The 17,792-nt window shown below is 35.9% G+C and overlaps 1 protein-coding gene across 2 annotated transcripts in view; it reads left to right on the forward strand.

Annotated features, from left to right (window-relative positions):
* eys (eyes shut homolog) overlaps positions 1-17,792 on the forward strand; it is a 171,944-nt gene that overhangs the window by 35,527 nt on the left and 118,625 nt on the right. For both annotated transcript variants that reach the window (XM_032553124.1, XM_032553125.1), the window contains 9 exons: positions 2,091-2,213; positions 4,940-5,053; positions 6,342-6,464; positions 8,037-8,150; positions 8,631-8,864; positions 9,717-9,839; positions 9,937-10,050; positions 13,340-13,453; positions 14,523-14,636. In XM_032553124.1, the coding sequence (XP_032409015.1) occupies positions 2,091-2,213; positions 4,940-5,053; positions 6,342-6,464; positions 8,037-8,150; positions 8,631-8,864; positions 9,717-9,839; positions 9,937-10,050; positions 13,340-13,453; positions 14,523-14,636 (1,173 nt within the window). The remainder of the gene's footprint in view (positions 1-2,090; positions 2,214-4,939; positions 5,054-6,341; positions 6,465-8,036; positions 8,151-8,630; positions 8,865-9,716; positions 9,840-9,936; positions 10,051-13,339; positions 13,454-14,522; positions 14,637-17,792) is intronic.

The following is a 17,792-nucleotide window of genomic DNA, read 5'->3' on the forward strand; positions in this document are numbered from 1 at the left end:
AAAGATTGCCCATCTCAATTCCTTAATTTGTACTTCAATGTCAAAAATGTAAATTTTGCTTCCACAAGTGTATTAATTACTTGCTTTGAATTCCAGCAGATTGTCTAGATGCCTAAATGTAATGAGTCACTGCAGCATGTTTTGCTGTTTGTGTTCACTAGTAATTTAACAATTTAGCTAATAAGGTGGTATGTAGCTGTATTAGCCAAATTTGGTAATATGCCATAGGTAAGAAATAAAATGATCAACAATCATACAGCAACAACAATATTGTATCAGGATATGGCCTCAAAAACAAGCTTGCCTGGCAGTGTTAGTACTCCGACCTGAATTCAGCTTTCAAAATAACACCAGGCCTTTAAACCGTTTAAATAAATCAAACTTCATATCTGGTAGCAATCTAAATTTGCTGAAAAAGTCAAAAGGGCAATTCTTATGGAACCTCCTTCTCTGTTGCACTAAACCACTAGCTGCTGTCTGATAGAGAAGGGAGGTCCCATTTGGAGATGGTGACACTGTAAAAGTGACATTCCTTCATGCAACATTAACCTCAAAGTGAATTGCATGCACAATTGGTTATTAAACACTTCTGAAACACCCTGTTGGAGGCAATAGCTGTCCATTAACTAGTCAAGGCAACACATAATCTAATGGGAAAAGAGTAACTGGAAGGTCATCAAACATCTAGATAGATGTGATGATGTAAAGTAAACTCCTTTGAACTTGGGTTCCAATGTGATAAAAACTAAGCTAACTTAAAGGTAAATGTACCCATAACTTATTGCAAACGTTTTCTTTCTAAATGGACTCCAGTTTTCAAGCACTCACAGCATGCAAGCAAAAGTAATAATGCACGAACTTTAGAGGAAGTAAAATGAGAATAAGGGAACAATATGTATTGTACATATTTCCAGCCACTTTTATACATAAAGAAATAAAAAAAAATGATTGTTGTGGCATTGCAAATATTCTTATTTTGTTTCACAGCAGAGTAGCTGACTATTCTGTCTGTAAGGTGTTCATTTTGTTTATCACTGAGACAGCGGCAGCTGATTTTTGCAAATTGCACTCTGTAGCACCACCTTGAAGGTACTGTAGCACCACCCAGTACTCAGGAGTAGGTAAAGGTCTAAACAGTTTGTGTCCAAGACTGTGTGTTGTCTGCAGAGATGTTAGCTGCCCTTTTCCTTTTCCTGACATCAGAGCTGTTCCAGTCCTGGATGTAAGAAGTCATATGAAGTCTCTTGACATCTAGGGAACCCAGCATTACACATTTGTACTTCATGAGGTTTTCTTACTAGTTAGTGACATCTGATTTGTATAGATTTATGTTGACTTTAGCCGTTATAATTATTCATTTTAGTTAGAGATCATCAATCATAATTTTTTTGTCTGATTTAGGATCTTTGCTATGTAAAGATTTGAACCTCTCATATCAATTTTAGCCAATGTTGATTTCTCTTTAAGGCTACAATTAAAACAATTTGATATTTTATAACTAAGACAAAATCATGAACAAATTACATGTTAAACTGTCCCAATTCAATGACAATAGCACCCAATGTATAATTTATCCCAAAACAAAATTATTTGGGTTTGTCACTATTTAAAATTGCAGATAATTTACTCCCTTGAATTAAAAAATGGAAGTCATTTACACACAATGTACATTGATGTAGTACTGTCTGTGTAAAGATTATATACTGCGATTTTAAATTCAAATACGTACAACAAACCAAAGTAGTCTATTTAAGTTAGATTACTGATCAATCATTCTGTCTCTGTGCTTTATTTAACTCTAGATATTGATATTGGGATCAGTTGGTGACATGCAGCTTGTGTGCTAGATAAATTTGATGCAGATCAGTCTGATGTGGTGAGCTGTTGTCAATGATTTTACTCAATTAGCATACTGCATAGCAGGTAGATTGTAAAAGGAAGGAATCAATACTATTAATATGCTGAAAATATATAAAGCCATACAACTATGATTATGAGCTGCTGGCCTATGTTTTTTATGTTTATTAATTCACTTTACCTGGGCTTGATTTTCATGTCTTAACATAAATTTTCTATATCTATGCTTCCAGGATTTAAAGGAAAAGATTGCTCTGTGGATATTGACCTTTGCTCATTTGGACTATGCAGCGAACACACATTAATATGCACCGAGAGCAGGGATGGGCAGAATGTCTCTTGCACATGTGAAAAAGGTGAGTGAGACCTTTAACAGGGGTGAATAGTGAAAGGGAGAGTGTGTTGTAGAGTTGTGTGTGGAGTGTGTGTATTTCTGATCTCTGAAGGCTTGACAAAGATGACTTGACTGTACTGAAAAGATAAGGTGATCTAAAGGACAAACGGTAGCTTCAGGGAGTAATCATTTGGCACATTTTTTCATTGTTTTCACAAGATTCTATAATTCACTGTTTGTAGAAAAAAACCTCTTTGCTGATTCACAAAAAATGATCATTCTCTGTATAAGCAGTTACATTCGGTCAGGAGGGTTTTAATTTCTTTCAGAGAGGATGAGTCTCATCAGTTGCCGAAAGAAATTACTCAGAAGTGAGTGGGTTAGACTTGAATGAGCTGTGCAGAGTGTCTAGGCTTCATGATAAAAGGAGCCCTTCATGTTGAACTACGTCCACATGCACTGGGAATCATGCTGCTCATTTCTGGATGCTGTCAGCCTGCTGGAACTAAAAACATTTTTCCTACCACGCCAAGCATAATTCACTCTGGAGCAGCTAGAGCGTCTCTTTTCAAACGGATGGCTATTGCATAGAAGTTCATGTAATGCAATCAATAACTGTAACATCATTACTCCTGTTGCATTTATGCTTGGCATATGTCAGAATGAAGGATTGTGAGTGATTTCTTATGTAAATGAAAGGAACCTCCACTATGCTGCATTTCCCAGATCACTTCTCAAGGGTAAACTTTCAATTGCTGTCTTGTTTAAATGTCTCTTGTCAGCGGCTTTGGCATTCAGATTATCAACTTTAATCCTTGTCTGTCTAAGTTGCAGCTAACTGGTGCTAAGTTTCCTTTTTATTCTATATATTGTATAAAAATATTTAGACCTGGTAGAATGCCTAATTGTGAAGTGGAACTAACAAGAGATATGGTTTTTAAAATTTTTTCAGTAAGTACAATAAATGCATTTCTCAGAGGACATGGCACTCACAATGAAACATGATGATGGCAGCATCATGCTTTGGGGATACTTTTATTCAGAAGATAAAGAGAAACGTAGTTAAAGTTAATGTAAAAATGGATGGACCACTTTTCAGGCCAATCCTGGAGAAAGACCTCTTCAATTCTTCAAAAGACTTGAGATTGCAGCAGATATTCACCTTACATCAGGGCAACAACCTTAAATATTGACCCTTTAAGAGTTAAGAGCAAAACATATTTATGTGTTAGAGTGGTCCAGTGAAATCCCAGAACTAAATTCAATTGAGACATCAATTGTAGCACATTTTGATACAGACAAATTTTTCCAATCTGACTGAACTTGTACCACTTAGAAGATGCAAAAATGTCACTCTCTAAATATGCAAAGCAGATAGTGACATACTCTGAAAGAAATGCAGCTGCATTTTCAGTCAGATGTGACTTCTGAATTATTGACTTGGGTTCTGATTACTCATTTATTCTTCTCACCTTTGAATTGTTAACAATAATTGAAATTATATATATATACTGTATATATACAGTATATATATATATATATATATATATATATATATATATATATATATATATATATATATATATATATATATACTTTTAATTCTACTTTTTAATTATGCTTTACTTTATTTTGGTCTGTCAAATCTAAATAAAAAACATGGAGTTTGTGTTTGTAATGTGACAAGGGTTTAGGGTTTTACATAGCTACATATATCTATTTTCAAAGTTGTAATTTTTTCACCCATTATCTAAACCATAAACAATATTTAATCCTAGCTTATATTTAAATGTAATATTCAACATTAAAGAAGACGTTAGGATCATTTGTAATTGGTTGCTGGGGAAAATCTGGATGTTTAGCTACTATACCACTCAGAGATTAATTTCCATATTTCAAGTGGGTTTTAAATTAAGACTTTTTGACGGAGGCATTGTTTTCTTGCGCATGGTTTGTAAAGAGCAGCTTTGCAGTGTAAGATGTTTTTGTGCCATAACATTACTTGAGCTCCATTATTTGTTTCATCAAACGCTCTTTCTGGCATAAGATTTTTTTTTTTTTTGCCATCATGCAGGTTTCTGCTGTGCAGCAGTTGTTTTTGTTTGGCTTCTGTTTCTGTATTTTGTCACTGTTATTTTTGCTGGAAACTGCTTATTCTGCAGCCAAGCAGATGCTGCGACTGTTCCTTTTATACATTTTTTTTCTATCGCATATCTAATTGTGCAAAGCATCTCGAGCAGCTCATATTCTGTTTTACCTTGGCTGACTATGTGAAACATTCATATTGTACCCACTGTACATAAAAATTCTTCTGTGGGTTAATTTAAGGTCAATCCACATGCAGGCCATTTTCTGCTTGCGGTAAAATGACTTAAACACAGAAATGTTTCTTTTCTTTTGTGTGTGTGTACAAATGTTTGTGGGCGTGTGCCTACGTGTGTGCTGATGCATGTTATTTGATGTAGTTCTGTCTGTGTATAGATTGACTTTGATTTTGAAGAAGGCATTTGGCCTGTTTTATGTAATAAATCAGGAGGGCAATGATGGGCTCTTATTAAACATGATTAAATGATCCAGTGAGCTGAGTCTGCTTGTTCTCAGCAAGCTCTTTGAATCAATACAAGCATTGAAAGCCAGCTTTTGTTTGTGAAAACAAAGTCATGCTGATCCTAATTGGCTGAGGAATGAACCCAGGCGAAAAGATCTGAAATAAAGAAATTCTCCTCTCTTCTTCAATATGTGCTGCAGGGTATGGAGGTGCATTTTGTGAAGTAAATCTCAGTGAATGTGAATCAAAACCATGTCAGAATGGAGGAATTTGTGTGGATGACCTTGACCAGTATCAGTGTTTGTGCTTGGAAGGTAAGTTCCAGGGAATTTTCAATTCAATTTGCAGCAGACTGTATGTTGCTTTGTAAGATATTTGAACATATTTAATATGAACTTTCATGGTACACAAAAGTTTATATAATTGAAGCTTAAGAAAATACCTTTGGAACTTCTGCAGAATAAATTAGGCCACCTCCACCATAATTTCCATATAGAAATGCTGAAATTCCACTTGGGCATTTCACATCAAATACACATGATGCAAACTTTGACATTCAGCATTATAAGAGAGACTTGAATTGGTGATACAGTAATCATTTACTTTGGCTTACTGTTAATGTGACAGTGATTCATGGTTAGTTTGAAAGATAATTTAATTGAAAAGATTTTTACTGTATATAAATCTTGAGGGGGAATACAAAAACATTTCACTGCACGGATAGTAGTTTGCAACTGAAAGACTTTCCAAACCAGTGTCCACAGGTTTCTGTACACCGAGCAAAGCCAAAACTGAAACCAGGCTGCAAGACGCTAAAATAAGTCTCATTATTATTATTATTATTATTATTATTATTATTATTATTATTATTATTATTATTATTATTATTATTATTTCAGTAATTAGAATATTCATAAGGTCAACTATTATTCAAAAAATTTCTCAGATCACATAAGAGAAATTTCACTTGCATCATTAGTTTAACGAGAAATAAATCCCAGGTAGTTTTCTAGTAGAGTTGACACCTTACCAGTGAAATATCTCTGACTAAACCTTGATTGCAGGTGAAGTCTGTTATGCAATTTTAATGAAGTCAGAATAATTGTCAAATTTTATGACTTGGAGAGAGATGGAAATTGGTTCCATGGTCAGTTTGAGAAATGATGAGGGTTTGACCTGCACCGATGGTGCTGATAGCTAAGCATTAGTCATGGCTCTCCTATAACTCCGGTGTGTGACAGTGCTAATGATAGTCATTTTGTAGCATGACCATGCAGTGGAATATGTTTATGAGAAACAGAATGAAAAAAATGACTCACTTTTACTTCATTGCTTTAACCTTTTATTGTGGAAAAAAACACCCAAGGTGCAAATTAAAATTCATTAGAATGGGAAAAAAAAACTGTTAAGGCAGAAAGTGGGGAGAAATTGCATTTCTTTTTTTCCTTTCCACTCATCAGTATATATTTGCAAACGTATGATGAGCTTACATTGACAAGTCATGTCAGATTTCATCACTTCTGATACCAATTAGTATCTTTTCAAGTCTGGTGTTTATTGACATTCACGCACCAATTCTGATGCTATTTTTCTTTTTCTCAGGCTTTGGGGGTTTCAACTGTGAAATCAACCATGATGAATGTGTCCACGGGTACTGCGCCAATAATTCCACATGTATTGACTTGGTTGCAGACTATGAGTGTATCTGTCCTTCAGGGTTTGGTGGTGAGTTATCTTTATCATTTCTCCTGGCAGTCCTTAAAACACAGAGCAGAGATTGATAGCTCCTGAGTGCTGATAACCATCAACCTGTCCCTTTGTCACATCCAAGAGCTCACTCACTATTTCCCAAATGAGTGCACCTGACTGAGAATTGTGTTATAACTTTTTCATCTCCTGTAAAAACCAAAGATCAAAGTTTTGATGTAAAATGAAGTGAAACTAATACCATAACATGTACTCCAAGTATTTTACTATGTTCAAAGGTATGCTGTATACAGCGCACAGTAATGTAAGTTTTGTTATCATTTGTCTCATGTGTTATATGTACCGTATGATGTTCTTTACACAGACACATATCAGCTACGCTCAATAGCAACATAACCCTTACAGGATCCCATACCACACATGAAACACACTACAGTAGTTTAAATCCCTGCTTGTGATGGAAAAAAATATGTCCATCATAAATCATTTTGAAACTGTGCACATCATTAATTGAACACATGTCTTGTAATCTTGTACAATTCCACTTAAAAACAAACAAATATATCAGAGAGAACAACATATAGGACAAAGTTGCGAAAACCTGGTTGCACTGGCCATTTAAATCATCATCCAACTTGACATAAGTTCAAATTGTATCTCAAAAATGAATCATCAACGTTTTTGTTTTTTGCCTTGGGTTTGGTGTTTTGCTATGACCTGACTAGGGTTGGCTAGATCATAGCCTGAATGATCCATACTCTTTCACTGTTTTGAACATCTTATTTGTTTAAAAGATGTATTTTGCATGAGATGTAACAAAAATAGGAGTAAAGGTATGGTGTCAGAATTAGTTATTATGGAAAAAACAATACACGAATATTTAAAAGTAAATAAACCAGCGTGTTGTGGTGGTGCAGGGGTAGAGCACAACTCACGTATGGAGGCCTTAGTCCTCGATGTGGCCGTCGCAGGTTCGAGTCCCGACCTGATGGTCTTTGCCGCATGTCTTGCCCCTTTTTCATTACCCACTTCTTTTCTGTCTGCTCACTCTCAAGTCAAGGCCACTAGAGCCAAAAAACGTAAATAAACCAAATGACAAAATTGTGATTAATTTTGACAAAAGATAATTCCTATTTCCTTAAACGAAATCATAACTTGAAAGCAGAATAATATATTAATCCCAGTCATTTTTGTCTGACACTTAAATTTGTTTTAAGATCTAAAACATGAAGTGTGACCAAATAAAAGCAAAAAGAACTCTTCAAATAAATTATTATGGTCTATTGGATCAGAAAGCGAGTACTACAAGCCAATAGCTCAATGGAATCTGCAGGTTTGCTTATATAGAAACTTTTTAAACTATTTTTGAATGATTAACTGAGTTTACTGTGCTGTTTGATAACAAGGATAAATTGGAAGGTATGTCGTATTGAATTGAAGTGAATTTTTGCAAAGAGCTTTGAGACAACATTTGTTGTGAATTGCAAAGCCATTTAAAAAGAGATGTGAAAAACTTTTTCAGAGCTACTGCCATTTACTTGTATTATCTTGTTATCCATGGATACTTGTTATCCATATCAAATCTTTCAGGTAAGAATTGCTCCATACCTTTGTCTGCATGCACAACTGACCCACACCTCTGCAGAAATGGAGGAACTTGTTTATTTTCTTACACTGAGGAAGTACAGTGCATTTGCCCTTTAGGTAAGGATTTTTTTTTTTAAATATAATTTGAGTTATGTGAATTTATCTAAATTCCTATTAGATTTAATACATGGGCTAAGTCTTTAGTCTTATTTATGATATAGTGGTGTGGTGAATATAGATTACACCATGTTAGGCTATTGTGTTTGCCTGGACCTTTTCATGCTTAATGCGGCCTCCTTTGTGAGTTCTGTCTGTAATGAAAACATATTAATGCTGTTTATTGCTGTGAAATCAATGACAAACACATTAACCTCTGAACATAATCACAGCTTATTTGAAGCCACTACCAGTGTGTTCTTTGTCCTTTTTACGAATTTCTTCTCAGTCTGCTTAAATAGTAAAAATCAGCAACAATAAAATTCACAGGCAACTGGAGCATCATGTGAAATCAAAATATGTGAATCCTACCATGTGTAGGTAGGCATAAGGAAATCGCTTATGGCACATCACTCTCTACTTTGATCCTACCTCTTTCAGGCTACAGTGGCAGAGACTGCTCGTCGTCGGTGAATCAGTGTGTGTCAAATTCATGTGACCCTGAAGGGACCATTCTCTGTGAAGACCTGAAAAGTACTTATAGATGTGTGTGCCATCATGGCAACACGGGAACACACTGCGAGACACCTATAAACCACTGTGTTGACGGCCTTTGTCAACACGGTTCAGTATGTGTGGATCTGTCAAGAGGTTTCAAATGCGATTGTTTACCAGGTGGGTTCACCCTTCAGCTGAAGCTTGTTTCGTACAGAGGCATTCCCTCGACTGAATCATGTACATAGCAGGCACACTTCCAGCTGATGCTTTCACTTGTTCAGCTTTCTTCTCTGTAGGAGTTTAATCTCTTTGGCCTTAAGCAACAACTTGCAATAGCCTTTATGCATTGTGTAAGTCAGGTCTTAGCTCATCAGGATGCGAGTTGACTTCAAAGCACTGATAATGCGCAGGATGTCTGTGTGTTGGAATGTGTTGGATTTTTATCAAAGTAAGAGTCTACTGTTAGGGAAAGTACAGGCAAATCCTTACATTTTAGGTTTATATTATTATAATATAATTTATCAATGCAAATATATTTGTTTACCTAGTAGTGGTAATAATAAAAGAACATACAAAAAGTAAAAACATGAAAATAAAAAAAGCATTATTGTCGATGACATAAATTATTATGATGGCCCGTGTTACATCATAGGCAAGATCAACGACACATAATGTACAACACTGGATAAGCTGTGATATTTCAATGACATCATTATGTCATATTATGTTATATTTGTATATCTACATGTGCACATGTACATGAGCGTTTTGCTCAGAATAATGTACCTAAATGATTACTTCACTTGCTTGACTATACAGAAGAAGAGGGTAAGTTTAACTAAGCGTATGCATCTTCCTTGATCTTTTCAGAAACGTTAGATTTTATGGAAAATATACCATTTAATGTATTTGACACACATTTGATATAGAGTCATCAATCAATCATATATTTGTAGCAGTGGTCGCATCAGTCGCATAACAGTATTCCAATGTTTTATCAAGAATGAGCCAACAGCCTGTTGTCTACAGGTTTAACAGGCCAGTTTTGTGAGATAAACATTGATGATTGTGAACTGGATCCATGTGGACTCCTCAGCATTTGTAAAGACTCTCTGAATGGCTATAATTGCTTCTGCGCACCTGGATTTATTGGTAAGTGAGAGCTATCTTGAAGTCATTCCTTATGAAATGATGTGGATTTTTCTGTTTTAAGAAGCAATCAACGTATTCTGCTCTCAAACATGTTTAGGAAATAACTGTGAGATCGAAGTGAATGAATGTCTGAGTCACCCATGTGAAAATGGGGGGTTGTGCATTGATGAGCTCAACTCATTTAGTTGCGACTGTCCTGCTGGAATAACAGGTGGGTGATAATTTCTTAGATTCTTTATCTTCCTTGTTAATTTAAGATACACTTTTAAAGCATTTTTCAGTTATTTATAAATTATGTAGTCATAACAGTCAAAAATTGTTTTTTAAATCGCTTCTATCAAATCTGATGGATTTGATGGTTGTGAGTTCAGTTCACACTTTCCTCCTCTGCCACGTCTCCAAGGATCCTTTGACAAGTTGTCTACTGATCACTCTCACCTGTTATTCACTCACAGATCTCTATGTTGTTTATTTAACTAGTGTCACAGCTGTCTCCTTAGTCTTATGACAGCCACTACAAAAGCTGTTTTTAGTAGCTTTTAAAAGAAACTGTAGGTGTTTAAAAAAGATGTAGCTCAGAGAATAAAAACTAACTTTAATATTCAAGTATGTAGGTATACAATTATCAATTAGATTGCTATAAAAATGTATACCTGCTTAAATGAGTAATTAACAGAATGATCAGTTGTATTGTAAATACAACTGATCAGCTAACACTGATTAGCTGACGGACATTCCTGTTCACAACTGAGCAGTGAGAATTAAAATGCATTTAAAGTCCAATTACAACATTAAATCAGGATGCCACTCAAATATCCTTTGATATTTTACTATCTTAACTCTGACTTTGTTTTGCAACATTGCGTGTAAAGGATGATTATGACTACACTATGCATGCTATTGATCTTCAACATTTTATGCGTTTTCAACAACGGGTGCATCAATCAGTTTATCAGTGCAATTTTGATTGATTGCTCCTGAGTTTTTTATTACATTAAAAAGTTGTACTCTCTAGTTGGCTTTCTGCCGATAAAGCAACCAACTGACTGAGAAAGAGGACATCAAATGTGTTCTCTGAAAAAACACATTCAGGGTACACACTGAACTGTTACAGACTTTAGACATTTTGATTCTGGATCAACAGAAATAAATGGGCTGCATTTACTTCCTGCACTTCATCTGCATTGGGTGACATCAGTGCTACTTTGTCTGAAACCCAGCAATAGCAGAAAGTTGTTTTTCCACCGTTAGCACACTTAACAGGGAGAACATGAGGTTGAGTGAAACGTTCAGACCTTACTCCAGGCTCTGATTGGTTGTTTTTGGTCAGGAGCGGTGCATTTCTTCAGACTGGAATAGTAGCTCAGGGAGGAGGTGGAGGACATTGATTTGTTCAAAGATTATCTGTCTCATAGCAAACTGTGACAGTTTTAGTAAATATGTAAAAACCATATTAATAAAAGTTACAAACTTCAGGTTTAATTCTGTAATGCTATTCACATCAGAAAGACATACACACACACGCCCATGCCCCCACACACACAATCCCAGGATGTTTTGTAATATATTCCATCGACTCATTGGACAAATGAGTCCATGGCCAAATGGAAAAATTTGCATTCCATCAAGCCTGGTGTAAAACTAACACAGCATTTCAGATTCATCAATTGGGCTGTCTTGTTGGTGGTAGTGTGATAGGCTGCCTCAGGACCTGAACAACTTGCCATTATTGAAGGACCATGACTTCTGCTCAACACCAGAACATCCTAAAGGAGAATGTTTGGCTGTTCATGACCCTAAGCTCAAGTTCATTTGAGTTAACAAAAATCCAATTGAGATGCTGTAATGTGTCCTTTAGGGCTGTTCAGGCAAACCCTGTGGCCTTTGGTTTGTGACCTTAAGCTAAACTGCGCTTTTAGTTATTCAGACCATGATCTGAAGCAAAACAAGTCCACCTCTTATGCTGTGTTCAGACAAAACACAATTTGAGCACCAGGGGTGCCTGGTTTACATGCAATGTATATGTGGATGCGCGTCTATAGGAAGAGTCAAGAAGTCTTGTGGTGAGCCTAGTGTTATGTCTTTGCATTTTGAGCATTATAACACTCGCAACAAGTGCTGCTGACACTGGAGTTGGAAAATCTTAACTTTTGCCGCTAGATGCAGACGTCAACTAATAAGAGAGATTATGCTATGTGACGTAGTGGCCTGTAGTTGGTGTCCTGGCAGAAGATGTAGGCATCAATTCTGGTCAACAAAGTGCATCCTCCCGCTTTCAGTAAATAAAGCCAAGCCAATTTCTCGATTTTATCCGCCATTGTTCAAAGAGACCCAGAGAGGAAAAGAACGCAAAAGCCAAGACGCTCCTCCCAACATGCGTCTGGAGCTTTTTTGATGCTCGATATCACTGTCTGACTTCAAAGTGCACAAGCATCTAACTTGAGGCGTTTTACACATTTTTGACGCACAGAACACGTTCGGTCTGAACGTAGCATTAGCTGCCCATAAACATAATGTTTTGAAACGGCTTGATCAAAGTCTGGACTTGAATCAAATTGGAATGCATAGAGGCCATGTATGGTTCAAATTAGTGTAATGAGACTAAGCTAAAATAAAGTTACTTGAAAGTGTTGCAACTGTTGCCACCAAGGATAGCTCAACCAATTATTAGCTTTAATCAGTTGTTACTTTTTTACCCAGGGCCAGGTTTGTTAGAATTGTTTTGTTTTTTTCCCCTTTTTACTAACAGAATTTACTTAATTTCTGTTAATTTAACTAACAGAAATTTAATTCTGTTATTAATTTGTTGGATTCAAATCATGTGACAAAATATAAAAACTGAATACATTTCAGATTTTTACTTTATTTAACATGTTTGCTTAAGAAAAATCTAAACACAGCTAGAGATTGTTCTTGGTTTTCATGAACTTAAAAATCCTACGTTTTTTTTTTCCAAAGTGTTTGTGAAAGTCACTGTTTTCTTTCTTACTGACAATACACTTTGACCAAAAAAAGAAAATCAATATGTCAACATGAACTACATGCAAACCTTCATGGCTCATCTTCAGGGAAGGTAGTGAGGTCTTAAAGCAAGTTCTGTCCTTTGTACTGTTACAAGAGCAGCACAAGCAGTACTCTGTAATTACATGAATTGTTGGCGTAATTCAAAGACCCATTATCATGTTGGCATTTCACACTTTGTAACAGCCTCCTCTTGCGCTCACACAGGCTGTAAATGTGTGAGACAGTGATAGTACAAAAAGGAAAAGGAAACATCTTGTGCCTTAGTGTGTTTGCTGATCAGCTGCTTTGTTGTCTTTGCCCAAAAAAAGTGGAGCAATGCACAGCCTATAATGGGTCTATAGAGCTGGTGTACCTATTTTTTTTACCTCTTTGTTTTATCACATTTATTGTTACTGTAAACCAAACCGTCACATGAACACTTGTCATGGTTTTATTTTATTCATCTTTTGTTTTATTTCATGTTGTTTTTATCACAGGTAACTTCTGTGAAGTCAATATAGATGAATGCATTTCCTCTCCTTGCCTTCACAATGCTACATGTGTCGACCTTCTTCAAGGCTATGAATGTGTTTGCAAGTTTGGCTTTACAGGTTTGTACATTTTGCTAAGGGGAATTCTTAATCTTTTGTCTCATTTAGACTTCTAGAATTTTCTGACTTTCTACCACCTGCTCTAATAGTCTTGCTAGCCATGTGCATCAGATTATAGAAACATTTCTGATTTCCAGGAGAAACTTTAAGTTGAACAATAAGCTCCAACATAAAATGTTTTGCTTTAGGTGTATTTCATTCTTCTTAATCTAATAAGACTTTTAAAATGGCAAATTATCAATTAAAATTATTAAAGGTTTCCTAACATTTTTCCAGGGCACTTATTTTACACATCGATACAAATTAAATTCGACAATCGTTGCAACCAAACTCACTTTTCCAGGACCATTGTCCGATGTGTATTACAGTTAAATGTTCTTAAGCAAATAACTGCTAACAAAAATTGAAAGCAAGGTGGAGAGAAAAGCAATAAACAAAAAAATCAAGTTTTTTTTTTTTTTTTTTACAAAGACAAGTTGAGATTAATTGGGAGATACATCAATTGCACTCTTCAAAGTCAAACACAGTAATTGCTTTTCTACAGTTTCCTGACAACCCCAAATAATTCTCACAGAGAATGAATTATTGGGTAAATTACCAAAACCACTTGCACAGGCAAATCTATGCTTACTAATTTGCTCGTTTCTATTTTTCCAAACATATTACAGGTAATGTGTGAAATTCCATACTAAGTACACTGAACACTCTGCCTGTTTTTCACCATGTCGCATCACTGCTTGAAATATTTCACATTCTTTAGTTCTGTTTTGCACTCCCAGATATCATTGTTTTGTTTTGTTTGGTGAGTAATATTTGCAAAGAGCCCTTTCTCTTAAACATATAATTTTGTCAAGTTCATGTTGGTTACCCAAGATATTTGCATTTTTCAATAAGATAAAAGCTTGTTCTGAGACATTAATGCTAAGAAACCTGTTGGACAGTAATGATCCCTTATGACACAGATCATGAAGTGTTTGTGGCACAAACATTAAATTAATTACCTGCATTCTTTGTGTAAGACACCCTTCACTACAACATATTTATCAGTTTGTGTTATTTTCTGTCAAAGGTACAGAATGTGAGCTTGACATTGATGAGTGTGCTTCATCTCCTTGCAAGAATGGAGCAACGTGCATTGACCTGCCCGGTAATTACTTCTGCCAGTGTGTGGCTCCATTTAAAGGTAATGAGCACTGAGAGAAGGGGGACAAAAAGCAAAGTTAATTAACTTCACATACTATTATTTTCACCCACCTGAACTCACTTCATATGACACATTAAAATGAGTACATCTTCATTTGGTATCTCAGGTTAAAGAAAGAATACTGGAGTGATTAGACTGATGTAAGCCCCGGTCAAGTTTGGGCCACCCAAGTGTCGACTTCATCACTTTGTTAGATAGAAGGAGTGGCACTTTGCAATATTATTAGTGCATATAAAAGCTAAAGAGTTTGAGGTGAATTGAGAAATCTTTGATTTACATTCCATTATTTATTATGATCAGTACAGGTGCATATCAGGAAAATCATTAAAAAATGTATAACTATTTTTAGTATTTCAGTTAGAAAGTGAAATTTATGGTTATGGTCAGTGCAATATTGACTGTGGCATGATAGCAATTATCTTGTGACTGCTGAGGTTTAAAAACAAATCTAGATTAGTATAATGGTGTACTTCAGTTGCCCTGCTTTGTTGGATCTAATGTTTCATCTTCCTCTTAACAGCACTCCATAGATCCTCTTTGAATTTTAGGTTCAATGAGTTTGGCCAGTCCAGCACAGTGAAATCACTGCTAAAACCCCAGATACCAATCCATTTGACAGTGTCTGCAGGTGCAAAGCCCTGCTGGGAAATGAAATCGGCATATCCATAAAGCTTTTCAGCAAAAGGAAGTATAAAGTTCTCTAAAATTCCCTGGTAGATGGCTACATTGATTTTGGTCTTCAGAAAACACAGTGAACCAACACCAACATATGGCATAGCTCCCCAAATCACCACTAACTGTGGACGGTTCAATTGAAACCCAAGCCAGTGCCCCTCCAATTCTGTTCCTGACCCTGGGTCCTTGATTTCCATCAAATGCAAAGTTTCTTTTAATCTGAAAAGAGGACTTTGGAACACTGTGCAAAAGTCCAATCTATTTTCTCCTTTGTAAGATGGGCCTGAAATAGTTTCTGGTTCAAGATTGGCTTAACTCCAGCAATGTGACAGTTGTGATCCATGTCCTCTATGTATAAGGTTTAACAAAAGGAACGCAGCATCGACAGCCCCCTGTCCTGAATATGTCTGCCTTCAGTGGCTCTTGAGCATCTGCCCCCAAACTCTTGAATGTACTTTGCTTCACAAGCTGCAGTTAGCCTTCTGCTTGTGCATCTTATTTCTCCACACTTTTTTCGTCTTCTCAACTTCCCATTTACTTAAATAGATACAGAAATTTAACTGTGAGCTTCTCTACAAATATGCTTTTGTTACTTTGTGTCAATGGCTCTTTGCTAACAACTGATGAGTCATCAGTCGTCTCCATGTATGTGGATTAGAACTAAAACATACTGGATGCCGACCCTCAAGGACTGATTATGGACTCTACGGGTGTAGACCATAAAATAGTACTTCTGGATAAAACATTCCTGAAATGTAACATTAAAGTTTTCTGAGAAAAATAATTTGAGGTTTTATTAGCTATAATCATAAAAATGAATGCTGGAGATATTTCACTCCTTACGTAGAATGCATTGACAGTTTGTAGTGCATTCCCTGCCCCCTGCAGGGTATGCACTACCCTGCCTCTTGCCCACTGGCAGCTGGGGATGGTCACCAACCACAGATACGTGGTTATACACCACAAATTGATGGATTAATATTAGTTTCACTTTTTGAGTTAAATTACAGAAATTAATTCATTTTTATATTTTAATTTATTGAAGTGCAGCAGTATTTTAATTCATTTCTAAGCAGCTTGAAAAAAGAGTCTGCCATTAACTTCAAATAACCTAGTTAAAATTTTTGTACTTCAGTTTCTAAGAGCAGCTCATTGCAAATCATTAAAACATACGAAAGACGTTCAGTCAGACTCTATCTTTACACATTTTGAATGAACCCTTGTTAAAACCGTAGTACCACTCTCACAGTCCTAATTAGCTTATTGGCTGTGAGGTCCTCTTGAAAAGATAATAATCAAGACAGCACTTCACAAATCTGAACCTTGCTGAAGCATGACACAGGAAGTGATTGCTGAAAAAAACACTAATAATTTACACAAAGACACTTCAAACTGGCAATGTGAGTAAGATAAATTTTAGAGTCCAGATGAAAGTCTAGCTCTTCAATCTGCAATTCTAAGCAGATTAATACATTTTTACAAAACCAGCAACAAGTCTCCCTGGGAGCTTTCTGGGTTATTTCCAGATTCGAGATGTGTGGGTTCTGAGATTTCAAATTACTTCAAACACATATAAAAACAAAACAAAACAAAAAAACTGTAGAAGATTTGATCATTTGAATGTTTGCACTCTGCAAACAAGATTGGTGAGAAAACAGGCCTCAATGTTTGTCCATTTGCCTGATGGCAAAAGTTACATATCCTACGAAAAGCAAACTTTTGTGTATGTTATATAGTTAAAAATATATTTTTAGAAGTTTTCATCTTTTGCCCCATTATCCAATAAGGTGTCATTGAGTCAACTGTGACTCAGGAATACAACATGCTAGACTATGTCATCTTTCACCCAGAGAAAAGTGCAACATAAATTATTATTTTGTTTTAGGTGTTACAGCCACTAGAAGGGGTGAGTCAGCACAGCGCACACCACTGCTCACCCACCTGGTCACCAACATAGCACACTCAGCCCATCGTTAGCAGCGCAAGAGCTGGTGGCATTGTGCAGGTTTCCACAACAGGTCATGTGGAGGTCGCAGAGGAACTGACTTTCGCATGTTATGGACAACAAGGCCTACTGTATGCATCGTATTACACTGGAAGTCTTGAATACACTTCACATACATTTTTTTTTGTGAAAATCACAATTTTCTCTATTCTGTTCTGTTCTGGTGACTTGTTCCTGGTTTTGCCATGGTGCGACATATTTGACTTAAGTCTGTATTTTCCTGAGTTTTAAACACCTTTATTTGTCATTGCTGTAGAAAAAGCAAAACAATATTTCTTATGTTTTAGGTGCTTTAAAAACTCTTTTTAAAAATATTAAGCCATTTAGTTACATGGTTGTATGGACTCTGATAGTCTTTAAACCTATTAGATTATGTTACAGGATTTCAGAAATAGTTTTCAAGAAGCTGATTACGCCAGTTTATTTTTCAATTAAGTAAAAGAGAAGCTCTGTCT

Source organism: Xiphophorus hellerii, chromosome 22 (assembly GCF_003331165.1).
Source record: "Xiphophorus hellerii strain 12219 chromosome 22, Xiphophorus_hellerii-4.1, whole genome shotgun sequence".
NCBI lineage: Eukaryota > Metazoa > Chordata > Actinopteri > Cyprinodontiformes > Poeciliidae > Xiphophorus > Xiphophorus hellerii.